The 14,668-nt window shown below is 46.1% G+C and overlaps 1 protein-coding gene across 2 annotated transcripts; it reads left to right on the forward strand.

Moving 5' to 3' along the window:
* The first annotated feature begins 1,229 nt into the window (after positions 1-1,229).
* Positions 1,230-13,885, forward strand: SIK1 (salt inducible kinase 1). Of its 2 annotated transcripts, XR_008462493.1 has the most exons (14): positions 1,230-1,638; positions 2,567-2,683; positions 5,238-5,301; positions 5,524-5,685; positions 5,963-6,087; positions 6,192-6,315; positions 7,274-7,497; positions 7,740-7,889; positions 8,534-8,656; positions 8,926-9,151; positions 9,840-10,115; positions 10,669-10,900; positions 11,698-12,311; positions 13,594-13,885. XR_008462493.1 is itself a non-coding variant. In XM_009905846.2 (13 exons), exons 1-13 carry the CDS (start codon positions 1,486-1,488, stop codon positions 12,116-12,118), a joined length of 2,397 nt encoding a protein of 798 aa, XP_009904148.2. In that variant the 5' UTR covers positions 1,230-1,485; the 3' UTR covers positions 12,119-12,964. The 2 variants fall into 2 exon arrangements, 1 of the variants encoding a protein (XP_009904148.2); XM_009905846.2 differs by lacking the exon at positions 13,594-13,885 and having other exon boundaries at positions 11,698-12,964.
* The last annotated feature ends 783 nt before the right edge of the window (positions 13,886-14,668 follow it).

Consider the following 14,668-nt stretch of genomic DNA (forward strand, 5'->3'; position numbering starts at 1 on the left):
GCAGCAGACCCCGGCAGCTCTATTCCAACACGCCCTGGGAACACGGGGAACGGATACCGGTTCTGCGCGGGGCGCAGGCGGGTCAGTATCCCGCCGCGGGCATCGCTGTAAAGGGTGGTCGGCCACAGAGCTCCCTGTGCTTTGGGATTAAGAAAAAATGCCCCCGCAGGGCTGCAGCCACACTTTCCCAACCCTCAGCGGGACAGCCTTTGCCGGTGGCCCCACACCCCGGCAGGCTCCGACAAACGGAGAGTACCGTCTCGGTAGCTGGGATGGGGCTAGCGGGGGCCTGGCACCTCAGCCAGGGGGCGTCACCGGGGCTGGGTGAGGCAGTGCCCCCCCTTTTCTGCGGAGATGCCGCGGCGTTCGCAATCTCCGCATCTCCGCCAAGCCCTCGGCAGGGTACCGCGGCTGTGGGCGCAGCCTGCCCGTGGCGGGCTTCTCGCTGCCGGCGGCCTCAGGCGCTCGGGGGCCCGAGGGGAGACCCGCGCGACGCGGCCCCCACGTCTTCTGCCGCGGCGGAGCGGCCGCGAGACGGTTAACGGCTGCCGTCGCCCCGCGCCCCAGCACTTGACGCGCGCATCGTGAGCGCCGGCAGGGGGCGACCCCGCCGGGACAAGGGACGCGTCACGTGACAGCAGAGAGCCCGAGGCGGGGGGGATAGGGGGAACAGGAGACCCAGTGGCCCCCTCCCTCCCTCTGTCCTGACGTCACCGCCCCTCCGTCTCCTGGGCGACGGCTCCATCAGCGCGCGCGTCAGCGCCGCCCGTTCCCTGGCAACGGCCCGGTGTCTCGCTCTCCTTCAGCCTCGCGCCTGGGCGCGCGTCTCTCTGGCGTCAAAGTGACGTCAATGGGCCCGTCTCGGCTTTCGGCGGTGGGCGGGGGGAAGAGGCGGGAGGGAAGGCGGAGTGTGCGTGGAGGGGGGCCGGCAGAGCGGGGCGGCGGAGAGGGGGGGTGGGGGGGGAGCCGGGGCATCCCGCGTGCTCCCGCCTGCCCCCCGGCGCACGCACGCACAGACACACACACACACGCTCATACATACACACACACACACACATTACGCACACCCTCGCGCCACACACCCCACCGCGGCGGCGGCGGCACAGCCCGGCGCCAGCAGCCGCGGAGATCTCCCGCCCGCCCGCCCGCCGGCCAGGTACGACTGCTCAGCGGCTGCCCCGACGGTCTACACAACGGCCGCGCGTGGCGGCTGTGGGGCGCGCGGAGCGGCGAACATGCAGCCGGCGTCGGGCGGCCGGGGGTGAGAGGGACCGGAGCCGCTGCGGGCTCGGACGGGGCGGCCGCGGCTTCGGGGACGGGGAGGGAAGAGCCTGGCGAGTTGTGAGAGGATTCCGGCGGCCGGGCCCGGGTCTGACGGAGTGTGCTGTGCCGTCTCCGTGCAGGTGCGAGCGCCCGCGTCCCCGGGGCAGTGCGGATGCTCCCCTCTTAAGGCGCGGCGTGCGCGGCTCGCCACCCGCCTAAATCATGGTGATCATGTCAGAGTATACCGCCGTGCCCGCTGCCGGACAAGGCCAGCAGCGGCCTCTGCGAGTCGGCTTCTACGATATCGAGAGGACCTTAGGAAAAGGCAACTTCGCGGTGGTCAAACTGGCCAGGCACAGGGTGACCAAAACGCAGGTGGGTACGGGGCCTGGGGCCGGCGGGGCTATGAGGGATGTGGGGTCTGCAACTTCGCTGGGCCGGCAGTGGTGTGCCGCTTCGGCGAACCTGATAAAATAAACTGTCGGTGGAGATGAAGAGAATCGGCAGCGAGTTTCGCAAAGTCCTGCCGTGTTGACCGTACACCGGTAGCTGATGTGGTTGCTCGTACGAGCTTCAAGTTTTCCCTGTGTTCAAAAAAGTTCACGTAAAATCAAACCCGAGGAAGAGTATGTATGTATAAATAGCATTTCTGAGCGTTATGGTAGATTAACTGAATTACTTCGTCTTAGTTTGCTAAAAAAGTCCAACAAAACCAAGGATCTTTTGAAGACTTCAGATGGTTTTAATACTTTTCATTCAATATGTATGCTTCAGGAACAAAGAACTTTGGACTCAATGATCTTACAGGTCTTTTCCAACCTAAACCATTCGATGATTCTTAACTTGCAGTGTTACTGTCCTAATTTGTTAATGGGCATGCAACTGTATTTGTACTTCTGGTGCAGGTCAAATCTGTATCAGTCGCTACAGCTGAAAATAGTCTGTTGCAGGGAATCTGTTTTTTCACTGGCATGGGATGGATTAAAAGATTTGTGGAATCCTGTCCAGTGTTAATTTCTGCAGTTCTGTTCACTACCTTCCGTGTAATCCTTTGACGTAGGAATAAAGAAAAAAAGGAAACGTTCTGTTTTGTGAATTCTGTGCATTTCATAAAGAAACAGAATCAGCTTTGTCAAGTCTGTACTTTAAAAGCTGCTTTACCTGGGTTTTGTGAGTTGTGTGTGTGTCTGTGTGTCAAGGGGCTGTTGTCTTTGTTTTGGTTTCTTTTTTTCAAGAGATCTTAGCAGTAAGAGTGCCCTTTTTGTAATACCTGGGGTTGCTTTCTTTTTATTTTTATCTGCAGGTTGCAATAAAAATAATAGACAAAACAAGGTTAGACCCAAGCAATCTGGAGAAAATTTATAGAGAAGTTCAGATAATGAAGCTCTTGAATCATCCCCATATTATCAAGCTATATCAGGTAAGAGGACAGCTTTGAAGTGTAGTACACAGATGATACATACTTGTGCTCTTCTCTCGCATATGATTTTACATCAGCTATTTGCAGATGGACTGCATATTGAAATACTTCTTGAAAAACACTTAAACTGTTGTGTTTGGGGTTGTTTTTTAAAGTAGTTTCTCATTCTTTGCTTGAGATTCTGGTACAGCTTTTTTAACAGAATGTGCTGTAAAATTGACAATTAAGACCAGGCTGAAGTTTCTTTCGGATTGAGGAACTGATTATCTGAACTTCTATAATTAACTTGCCTTTCCTAGCGCCTATGCTTTTCCAGTTTAGAGGATGGGAACTTCTTACGTGATTTTGTTAAGTGGAAGACTTAAGTTCATGTAGAACAGCAGAGAAGAAAGCATAAAAGTTGAGTTTACCCTGAGTGGAAGGGATTTATGGTCAACGGCAATTAAACCAAATCTATCTAAGCAGGAAGTCTTAGTTACAATCTAATCTAAAAATTGGAAGACAGTAGAAGGGCAGCAATTGTTGGTGTCCTAGAGTATGTAAAAAATCACCTGGTTTATTGTTCTCTTCCAATTTGTGTAGTTTTCAAAATGGATTTTAAATGTCTTTCCCTGTGCAGAGTTTCACGGTATGAATTTTGGTTTAGATTTGTTCCGTTTCTGCATGATGGATGTTTTTAGCAGTAAGAACAAATTAATGTGCTGTCCAGAAAGCAGGACCACGTCGGACTCGTGGGCAAGGACTGCTTTGGAAATTCTAAATGTTTGATCTAATTAGCATTTGGTGTAAGTTCCTCTTAATCGTCTTAAATAGTGCCATGTGGATTTAAGAAGATGAGGAATCACAGACTGTCTGGGCCTGGCTAGAAGGGCAGCGGGGAGAGAGGGGATGGATAGACAGAGAGATAGATGAAGCAGCAGGTCCAGAAATCTGTGTTCAGTAGTAAACACTATTATCAGCTGTAGTCTTACCGTTGAGTTCATTACCTTTAAAAAAACAAAAGGGAGGTAAATAAATTAATATGTAAGGCTGAAGAGCCAGTAAGGCAGGTGCTTGAGCAAGGCTTTTTTGCCTTGACACACATGAAGTGCTTGATACTTACAGTATTAACCATCATAACAAAAATTACTCTGTGTTAACATCTGACGTCATTGGTGCCCATAGGGCAGTATGGGCTATACAGAAACATGCTAACAGTTTGATTGATTTCATGTCAGTGGAATGATGTGGGTGAAAATACTGTTTCAAAGCTTTTAGAAAAGCAGGTTGAATTCCATCTGGTTGAACCACTTCACTTGATGGAGTAAATGATGTTGGTCATGGACCATAATTTCTTTTCAGTGAAGTTTTCTTTTCTTTGTTATTGTAACTGATGCTTTACCTGTTTGGTGGAGACTGAGAAGCAGGCATGAAATTAGATGACATACCAATGTAGGGTGTGTGTTCTTGTATTATTTCATCATTGTTTTAGTTTCAGCACAGCGTCTTAATTTCATCCAGCTGGCAACTTTCCCAGAACACTTTCCTTCAGTTTTTTAAACTGGGAACCTCTCTTCCTTTGCTCCATGTTTGTTTATTTTCATTTCATGTCTGTGTGTACTCGTAGTGAGGGGAGGACAAGAGTCTTCAAAAAAAGTTACATGTTAGGAGCCTGGAAATTACAGCCTTTGAAGTAGTGTTAATGCTTTTTTGATTGTTTACCTGTTCTGAGCCTTCTGCTTCCAAAACAAAATACCTGTTTCTTGAGAGTCCTAATTCCAAGGAAAAACTGTATTTCAAAATCTGAAATGCAACATTCGAGAGATGTGCCATAGTAGCTGAAGATGAATTTGCTCAGCGTTTCTCATTCATTGTTTGGGGCTTAGTTTTGGAGGTTTTTTCCTCCAAAGGGAAAAATAAAACAGGTATCAAAAGAAGTTGGTGATAGAGAGGTGAATGCTGAGCAATATATTGACAGTTGTTGATGTGCATCAAGCACTGCTGTTACACAAACAGCAACCCATTGTCACTTGCATGGGAGCCTTGCCATGTCCCCAGCCAATACCAAATGGGAGCAGGATATTTGATACTACTTGATTTGTCCAAGCTGCAAATCTCTCTCCAGATCTGAGTGCCTCCTAGCCCTGAAACAAGGGTGACTTTATGTGAACTCTTAAGTGTCTTTTCATGTTCAAAATATATCAAATGGGTTGTAAAACTGCATATTAAAAAAATAAATAAAGAAGGAGTTCAGGGAGGTGTATGGAACTATTAAAATGCCCATCAGTTGTCTTGCAGAGGTTAGGTGGCATAGTAATGGTGAGAAGAACAATATACATGTGCCTACATATATATTAGCATGGGGAGCCATTGTATATTGTAGGCACACAAACACTGATTACTTACCTTTTTCATTACCAGTTTGCTTGGAAAGAACAAAATTAGATGCCTTTTACTGCCAGTTGCCGTGGCAAGTAAATATTTGAGCTGATACATTTAAGAATACACTTAAGAAAATGAATGAGACTACAGAGGTCTGCATTCTTCTTAAGCATCTCCTCTTGTGTCTTCACAGGTTATGGAGACAAAGGATATGCTTTACATTGTTACTGAGTTTGCAAAGAATGGAGAAATGTTTGGTAAGTTCTCACCACCAGAGCTAATAATCCTTAAGATTTAGAAACCCTGTCTTTATTGTCATTCCTGAGTTATATGTATAGATACATATAGATATATATTTTGATTTAAAATCCGTGGTTGACATTGTCAGCTGTCAAACATTGAGTACATTGCCTGCAGGATTATGAAGAATTTCCTCCAGGTGTTTCTAAATTTTGTGCCTCTTTCATTTTATCTTGCAGATCATCTGACCTCCAATGGGCACTTAAGTGAAAGTGAAGCACGGAAGAAATTCTGGCAGATTCTTTCAGCGGTGGAATATTGTCACAGCCACCACATAGTGCACAGGGATCTCAAGACAGAGAACCTTCTTCTGGATGCTAACATGAATATCAAGTTAGCAGGTAATAAGAAACACAGGGTTACTCTGTAAACAACATTAGGCATGTAGTCAAATTCAATCCCCCTAGGGTGCTCCTATAATGTATTTATGGTAACTAAAAATAAAACAAAAGGTACTGATACTTCTCTGAACACATCCTCTGGACAAAAGAGAACAGCTTAAATGAATATGCAGACAACAAAGCAATACATCTGTTCCCTTCTCCATTTTCTACTACTTCTGAAATATTAGTGTGTGTTTGAGTGATGTCTTAGCCCAAACTTTTATTTTCATTCCAGATTTTGGCTTTGGAAACTTCTACAAGTCGGGAGAGCCTCTCTCTACTTGGTGTGGAAGCCCACCCTACGCAGCTCCAGAAGTTTTTGAAGGCAAAGAATATGAAGGACCTCACCTTGACATATGGGTGAGCTTGCAAATTGCATTTTGCACTTCATGATGACCTGCAAGCTTTCAAAATCATTATTTCTACTGGAGTTACTGACACACTATGCTGTTTTCTATTGACAGAGCCTTGGGGTGGTGCTGTATGTACTTGTCTGTGGTTCTCTGCCTTTTGATGGACCCAATTTGCCAACTCTGAGGCAGAGAGTGCTGGAGGGGCGGTTCCGCATCCCTTACTTCATGTCCGAAGGTGCTGTTTTCAGATTCTTAATGTTAGAAAAGGGGCTATAGATAAAGGAATAGCTACCCTGTTCCTTCTTGGGACAGTGACAGATGGGATTGGTTTTGCAGATGGAAATTACTTTGTCTTTATGTGTCCAGTAATTCCTATAGAGCAGCACTTATAGCTGAGGGGCTGGTTGCACACATTATCTTTTCTGCAGTCTATTCTATGGTGTATCTGAAAGGCTGTCATTTTCTTTCTTAGAGTATCTCTATGGGTTACAGAACTACTTGACACTAGCTGGAGAAATAATCACTCACAAAAGAGTGAAATCAGGATTTTAATGAGACTAGTGTGCAGTGCTGAGATGGGTGCAGCTGTAAGACGTTTAAACTATGCAGATGGGGTGTGTTTCAGTGTGGCTGGGTGGTCAAGGAGAGCAGAATTAGTGGGTCTTGCCACTGTTTCTTGAGTAGTCCAACAGTCTGGTGAGAAAAAGGAACTCAAGAGTGTTATCATCTCTCTCTGCCTTGAATTTGAAAACAAGCAAATGTACCTGTCTTCCAAGTGAAGACTATCTTTTGAAGTCTGACCTTTATCCCTTTAATCCTGGTTATAAACAAATACACAGTGTATATGGACCAGGAAGTTGTATGTGATGGGTTTCTATATTAAACTACCTATTTTAAGTGGATGTACTAGAGCACGCAAAACTCTATCCTGCAAGGTGCAAGGCCATCTGAAATGTGCTGCTCTCCAGTACAGCTTCATTTCCTGCAGTGAAGGCTTACATTTGTGAAATGTATGTGGACATCTCTTGTGCTGTTTTGAATATCTAGTAGTTAGATCAGGCATCAGCTGCTCAGAAACCTCTAATTCCTGCTTTCATAGACATCACACTGTTGCTGGGAAGGTTTCTTAGCAGTGACCTGGGGCTGAGCTGTTATTTTTACTCCTCTCTCATGAGTTTGTCTTTGTCATCCAGACTGTGAAACACTAATCCGACGGATGTTGGTTGTGGACCCAACCAAGCGAATAACCATTTCCCAAATAAAGCAGCACAAGTGGATGCAAGCTGACCCATCTCTTCAACATCAGCAGTCTTTGTCCTTCTCCATGCAAAACTACAACTCCAACCTGGGTGACTACAATGAGCAGGTCCTTGGGATCATGCAAACACTTGGCATCGACAGGCAGAGAACTATTGAGGTGAGAAATGCTTGCCCCTTAGATACCTCTTCAGTGACTATCGGAATGCCGGTGCTGCAGTCATATACATGTTACTCAGTGACTAGCCTTTGATTCAGTGTCACAGTGTAGTAAAATCTTCACTGCCCTTCTGGGTTTTTGTTTATTTTTTTGAGTATGCTGTTATGAGGCCTTAGTGATGAATTTTGGCTCCTTAGGTCTTGAGTTACCTGTAACTCAAGGGTCCTTTCAATGTCTTCTAGTCTCTGCAAAACAGCAGCTACAACCATTTTGCTGCGATTTATTACCTGCTCTTGGAGCGCCTCAAGGAGTATCGAAGCAGCCAGCTCTCGAGTCGGCCAGCAACTGGCCGTCAGCAAAGGCCAAGGAGCTCTGAGATCAGTAATGTTGAGGTAAGCAAGGTCATTACTTACTGAGAAGCTGTCCCTGTTACATCTGTTTCTTCTGCCCCTTGCTATGGGAAAATACAAGATTGTAGCTCTCAGGCTTCTGAAAACCAAACCTGGTTTTGATGTCCTCTGATAGGACACAGCCTCCTGCTCTTCATAAGGAGGGTGACTGAATACTAATGGCCTGTTAGGTAAGAAGTGTCTGTGGGTCATGGTCCAAAGAATAGTCTGCCTCCAGTACAGGTCAATAATGAGCCAGATTAGGTGTCTCATAGAAATTTTCCCTCTTATGCATGTGTCAGTTACTGTTGTTACTTGCCCTGTAGGATCCTCAGAAGTACTCCATGAGTCAGTTTATGTGGTTCTCTGGCATTGTTTTTCTTTTCTTTACCCCTACTCACTTTAAAGTGTGCTCTGAGTGCCCTTTCTGATTGTACTTGCAGTTAAATTGCCTAACTTAGGAGAAGGAGTTCTGTTTTTGTGTTGGCATTGAAGGGCCAGCTTGGTTAATTTCTGTAGAAAATATGTGGAGAAAGCTTGGTGGAGGGCGGCAGAAGGTGGCTTTGAAATTCCTTGAGCCTCTAGTGTCTGAAAAGTCATTTGGAACTGCAGTGTGATGCCTTCTGTGCATTGATATCACTCTCCAGATGCCTCAGGACAGTCTCACTAGTGAAACCCTGCGATCATCTCTGCTTTACCAGCAACCTCAGAGCCTGATTCAGCCATCCTTGCAGGCAGAAATGGACTGTGACATCAACAGTCCAATACAGGTTGGTATTCTCAGCTAAACTCAGTACTTCCCGCTGCCCTCCCCCTTTCCCCTTCCCCCGGCCCTTGTTCTGCCAATGCAAGACAACAGTGGTTGTGACTCTGTTGTTTTTTCTCTCCAGTCTTTAGCTTGTCATTTGGGCTTGGTGTCACAGTAGCATCTGAAACAGTGCAGCTACTGGAGACATGACACAGGGCTGTGGAGAGTATGAAAAGCTAGCACAGAAATAAGTAAAACACCCTTCATTCTATGGTCTGACATGTTTTGCAGCCTGTGTTCTTTCCTGTGGATCCCAACTTCAACGGGCTCTTCCGGAACCGCTCCATCTCCCCCAACAGCCTTCTGGAGACCACCATTAGTGAAGAAGTAAGGCAGGACAAGGAGCTGGAAGATGAAATTAAGGCATATGACCACCCCATTCGCATCCCTAGCAACACTAGCAGGAGGCACACACTGGCTGAAGTGACCACTCATTTCTATCAGCATGCTCCTCCATGTAAGTAAGTCTGGGAAAGGTAAAGGGTGTCCATAGCCAGGGAAAAGGATAGAGAAGGAGTTCCATAGCTGACAGATGCCTGGGGAGTTTGTGCTGATTTTATCTTCACTGAGATAGGAAGGCCCAGAAATGAGGTCTGTTTTCAGCTCTCTGTAGTTCTGTGATCCCACAAATAAGTATGGCCCTTAAGGAAGAGATGCTGCACTGTTATATTTCTTCTAGATCACTTTAGAGGGGAGCATTCTCACAAGCAGAACCTAACTCTTTTCTGCTTGTTTCTGCTGTCATACTGGGGAAGGTGGGGATGCCCAAATTTAAAACCAAGGTCATGACTAACTGTATTTGATACGCATCTGAACCCTGTGAACTAGACAAACAAAACTGTTCACAAAATGATCCAGAGTCAGAGCTGTTGTGTTAAAGAAATGCTGTAGGCCTGATCCAGCGTAGCTGAGTTGGTGGTGCTCAAGTCACTGGCAGAGGTCTGCCAGCTGGATGGGAGCCCAGTCTTAGGTTACTTGTTGATGACCCGTTGCTGGAGTCAAGTCCTTCAACAACAGGAGCACCTCTTCAGCTTATAGGTGCTTATTAGTGGCAGCGTAGGTGGGCAGAAGGCTCTGATGTCATGTTTGTTCCTTCCTGTACTCATCTTGGGAATGCTCTTTCTCTCCTTTCTTCCCCTCCATAGGTATAGTCATTTCCTCTTCTGCAAGCCCCACAGAGGGAACTAGTTCAGACAGCTGCCTTACTTCATCTTCAAATGACAGCTCAGTGGCCCTGAGCAGCTGTTTGGCAGGTCAAGTAATGACGGGGAGTCCAGCCACAGCTAGGATGACGTCATCCTTCCTAGCTTCCCAGTCTGACGCTCCAGTGTTACAAGCTCAAGGCTGCATGGGAGGGGCTTCTCTCCTGCCTGTCAGCTTCCAAGAAGGAAGACGAGCATCTGATACCTCATTAACTCAAGGTAATGCCTTCCTTGCTTTATCGCTGGGGGACTGCACTGTTCCAGCTGCCACTAGAAAAGGGTGGCATACAGGGATACTTTCTTGCCCATATTGATGTTAGACCAAGACCAGTCACCTGGCTATTCTGCTTCTTGTATTCATGGTCCCTGAGGGAGAGTTGGATGCCCTGAGGAAAGTACCTAGATGAGAGGTTCTCAGATACTGATTCAGCCTGCCCATGAAGATATTTCTGCTGCTGTGAGTGGGATGACAAGCTCCGCCTTCCTCCTAAAATACAGAGTGCACAACATCATGATTTCTGTCAGGTTTTTCATTTGCTGTGCATGTGTCCATCTCCACAAGGATGCAGCTGTCTCAAAGCCTGTTGTGTTACATAAACTTTGCTCTGACCGTGAGGCAGAGGGGTGGACATCAACTGAAGAGTCACAGTGTCTGCTAGCACAGTTCTCACACAAATGAAGGCAACTGCCCAGAGAAGCTGATCTGTACAATAGGCTCCTAGGCAAATACTGAGGAGGATTAAAGTGCATTTCTTTTCCTCATGTCCCACAGGCTTGAAGGCTTTTAGGCAGCAGCTGCGGAAGAATGCACGAGCCAAGGGGTTTCTCGGCTTGAATAAAATCAAAGGCTTTGCTCGGCAGGTGTGTCAGTCCTCCTCATCTCGGGCAGCAAGGAGTGCCATGAGCCCTTTCCAGCACACACAGCCCAACACCTGCATGTACAGCACCAGTGGGAGCAGCAGAGAAGGAAGAAGCCTCTTGGAGGAGGTGCTACAGCAGCAGAGGTGAGAAGCTGGCCCGGAGGAGTTTTGCTGTTTTCATTTGGTTTACTTTGGCTAGGGGCAAGCAAGGAGGAGTAGACACAGCAAAAGAAGCTGGGGAGTTTGGTCACTGGGGATTCCTATTCTCCATCTTCACCACGTGGCAGCATGTAAACTGCTTGGCTTCCTTTGTGGCTTCCTGCCCTGGCACACGTAGCACAGGACGTGCACTGCCACTTTAAAAATCTCGACGCCAAATATTTGGAGGTTGGTGAATGGAGAAGCAATTTGGTACCGTGGGGAAAAACATTACTTCTCCCCATTGCAAGCTGTGTTTTCCTTTGTTAGTTTTGGGAATGATTTCTTTCCTCCTCTGCCTCCTCCTGTAATTTTCTCATGGCAGGGAAGTGAGACCTTGTAATTTGGAAAAGTTACAGCCCACAAAGGAGGCACAGTTCCAGTGGCCTCAAATGTCATGTGTGGTGGCACCTCTTCATTCCCATAGAAGCAAGATGGAAAATGGAATTTCCGGTTTATCTGCACACGTTGTCTGTAGAACATCTATTATTAGCAGGCCCAATGGTGACTAGATAACCTTCTGGAGATAGTCACCCTCTGCAGCATGAGGAAAAGCTGAGTGAAAACGCATTGACGTGGTCAGCTTGTTTTTCTTGTTCTGGATGGGCAAGGGGAGGTTTGGTAGATAGAAGGAAACAAAGGGGAAAGTTGTGGTCAGGGTTAAGAGCCGGAGAGAAGGAAGAAAAATGTTAAACCATCCTAGCAGTACGAATTAACCTCTTCAACTCTTGGATTTTGTTCAGAATGCTTCAGCTCCAGCATCACCAGCTGCTCCAGACAGTTTGTCCCCAGGCTTCTCAGACATCTGCAACAAATGGCATCCCCTCTTCAGATAGCATGGGTACCTGCAAAGCAGCCAATTCTCTTCTGTTGTCAGAGCTACAAAGAGAGAACTCATTTGAGCTGGCCTTTGCTGGCAACAGCCAACTGCTCCAACCTCACTTCTTTGGTGTCAGCGTGTCGCCAGTGTCCTCAGCAGCTCACCTTTTAGACACACACCTGTACATCAGCAGCAATGTTTCTCCAGTTGGCACCACCTTCTCTCAGCAACAGAGTTTCTCTGTGCAGTCTCCAAGCTGTGAGACTGTCACTCTGCAGCATGGGGACTGTGAGATGGAGGACCTGACTTCCAACCAGCTAGGGAAGTTTGTCCTGGTCAAATGAGAACCCCAGTTGCTGCAGCACACCCTGCTCTCGTTGTGAAGAACTTTTACCACTGTTCCATGGCCTGTGTGGGTCCATGGCTGGCTGGTGTCATGTGGAGGAGTGACTCTCAGAAGCAATAAATTTTGAAGTATGTGAAGAGGCTGTCTGGCTCAGAAAGCTAGCAACTTTACAGAACTGAAACAAGCAATATGTATGTCTTTTTGCTTCTACTATTCTTGCACTGAACAAATACGAATAGAAACTGAATTTTTTAAAGGAAAAATAATGATGGGGTAGGTGGGTGGGGCATTTGTGGGGACAGGGAGGGATGTGGTTGGGGAAGAACTCTTTGGTACTGTACTCAAGTCAGACCAATACAGCTCTGCTGTTATGCAAGATTAGCAGCTGTCAGTAGTGGTGACACAGCAGGGAGAGGCTTTCAAAGAAGGGACCAGAGCCTCCCTTTTTCACAATATTCATTTATGGGTTTGTGAAGATGATTACCTCTTTTAAAGAAAATAAACAGAAAAACCAGTGGCATGCAGCATCATGCATTCATAGAAGACAAAAATGGAAGCATTGCCATTTGCCATTTGTTGGGGTTTTTCCCTCCTGTTAAACGCTCATTTTATTTAAAGGAACCAACATCCCCATTCCACACCTCCGAGATAACTTACACTTTAGATAAAAACTGTGAATTCCTTGCTTGATACATCAGCTGGAAAAGCATAAAAAGCCCTTCTAATTAGTACAGAAGCAAGTCATCTGTTGAAAATGTATCCCTTGATGTCACAGTCCAAACTGCATAACGCCTGGTCTCTTGCAGGGATGTCTGTTTGGGGGTGTTGTGCGTGCGTGCGTGTGTAAATGCCCACGCTGCGCACACACGCGCACACAAATATTTTGTCAGTCTGAATAATCTTTAGGAATCTTTTTATAAATGCTAAGTTTTTTTCATATTCTTGCAGAGGCACTGAGGAGGGAAGCATTAGTACTGGTGTGGTGATGGGAAGGGTTTTCCTTTTCAAAAGCCCTCCCAAAGGTTGCCTACAAAGTTGCCTGAGGGGTATTTCTTAGTGCTGCACATTGTTATTTCTGCTGCTAATTATGTTTTTAAGCATTTCATTATCAGGGTCCAAACAGAACTGACTCTTGGGGAAATGTGCAATATTGAGGTTATAATTACATACTGACAAACACAAAAGGAACAGGCTAGAACAGAATTCTACTCTAAAGGAGTACAGCTATTTCTGAACAAAACTGTATTAAAAGTGAGTAAAACAGCACAATCTTTGGGTGTTTGTTTTTGGTTGCTTTGGTTTTGGCATATTAGCGCAATGAGGTTTTGGATTAGGTAGGTGTTTTTTCGTATGGTTTTTAATGCTGTATATGTATAAATAGGAAGCAGAAAACTACGTAAGACTAGTCATTTTTTTATACTTTGTAATATGCTTAGATTGTGTTTCTGGTCTAAACCCCACTCTCCTCTCAAGGCAGAGCTTGACTTCCATTGGTATCAGCAGGAGTTGTGCTCAGGCACGAAGGGGAGAGCAGACCACGCTCCTACAGAAACGCCTCGGGTAGGGCGTGCAAACTTTGGAAGCAGGTGAGCAAACAAGTGAGCCAGCTTGGCTGGAAGCTGCCATCTGAATGTCAGAACATAGCTGCATTCTGTCTAAATGCTTCAAGGACCCATCTCCCTAGTGTGACACAGGGTGCCTTCAAGTTACCTTGGCTTCATGCAACCTGCAGTATTACACATTTACAAATACCTGTTTGGGTGTTTTTTTCTTTTTGTTTGTTTTGTTTTGTTTTGAAAAAAGAAAAAAGCCAAAGATTGACCAGGTTAATTGGTGGGAGTAGCAAGGATTGAAGATGTCATGTGGCTCTGTCTGTGGCTCTCCATAAATGACCTCTTTTTATCTGTACGTTGTATCTATGTGTCTATGTTGGTGCATCTCCAGCTTGCCACTGCTGCTGTGTGGTTTGGAAGCTTCAAAATGAGAGAAAATTGCTTGAGTTGGATTTCTGTAAATGAGTGGTGCCTTGCAGCAGAAAAAACACCAAAGTCTCATGCTCATTTGTAGTGGTTTAAAAAGGAAAAACACAAAAAAAACAACAGCAAACCTCCCCCCAACCCAAAAACCAGATTGCATGGGGATGGCTGGTGGAGAGCAAGGAGAAGCCAGCTCATCACAAAGCAGCAACTTTGCCTTCAGTTTTGTAAGGGGTAGCACACATACTTAAACCAGAGTTTCCTCTTCAGCATTTGTTTTGTTTAATGCCATGGATCAAAAGGCCACAGATTCTTTTGGTTCCTGTCCTGAGCAATGACAAGCACTTTACTTTCATAGTTTTGTTTGGGGGTTTTTTTGTTTGTTTGTTTTGGGTTTGGGTTTTTTGTTTGTTTGTTTTTTCCTCCAATTGCTGTAGAACCTCTTTGGAATTCTTGCTGGAGCAGAAAGAGGTCGTTTTAAAAGTTTGGGGTTCTTTTTTTTTGGTAGATACCTGGACAGTGCTGTTCTGCAGACCGCAATGCAATAGGGTATTTAAAGACACTACATGATC

Source organism: Dryobates pubescens, chromosome 12, assembly GCF_014839835.1.
Source record: "Dryobates pubescens isolate bDryPub1 chromosome 12, bDryPub1.pri, whole genome shotgun sequence".
NCBI classification, from domain to species: Eukaryota; Metazoa; Chordata; class Aves; order Piciformes; family Picidae; genus Dryobates; species Dryobates pubescens.

What these genes read in the sequence shown, in the direction of transcription:
- SIK1 (XM_009905846.2), top strand. Translation starts at nt 1,486, where the DNA reads ATGGTGATCATGTCAGAGTATACCGCCGTGCCCGCTGCCGGACAAGGC. An exon ending in CTGAGATCAGTAATGTTGAG is followed by an intron (nt 7,890 to 8,533) that starts GTAAGCAAGGTC and finishes ATCACTCTCCAG; the next exon opens with ATGCCTCAGGACAGTCTCAC. An exon ending in CTATCAGCATGCTCCTCCAT is followed by an intron (nt 9,152 to 9,839) that starts GTAAGTAAGTCT and finishes TCCCCTCCATAG; the next exon opens with GTATAGTCATTTCCTCTTCT.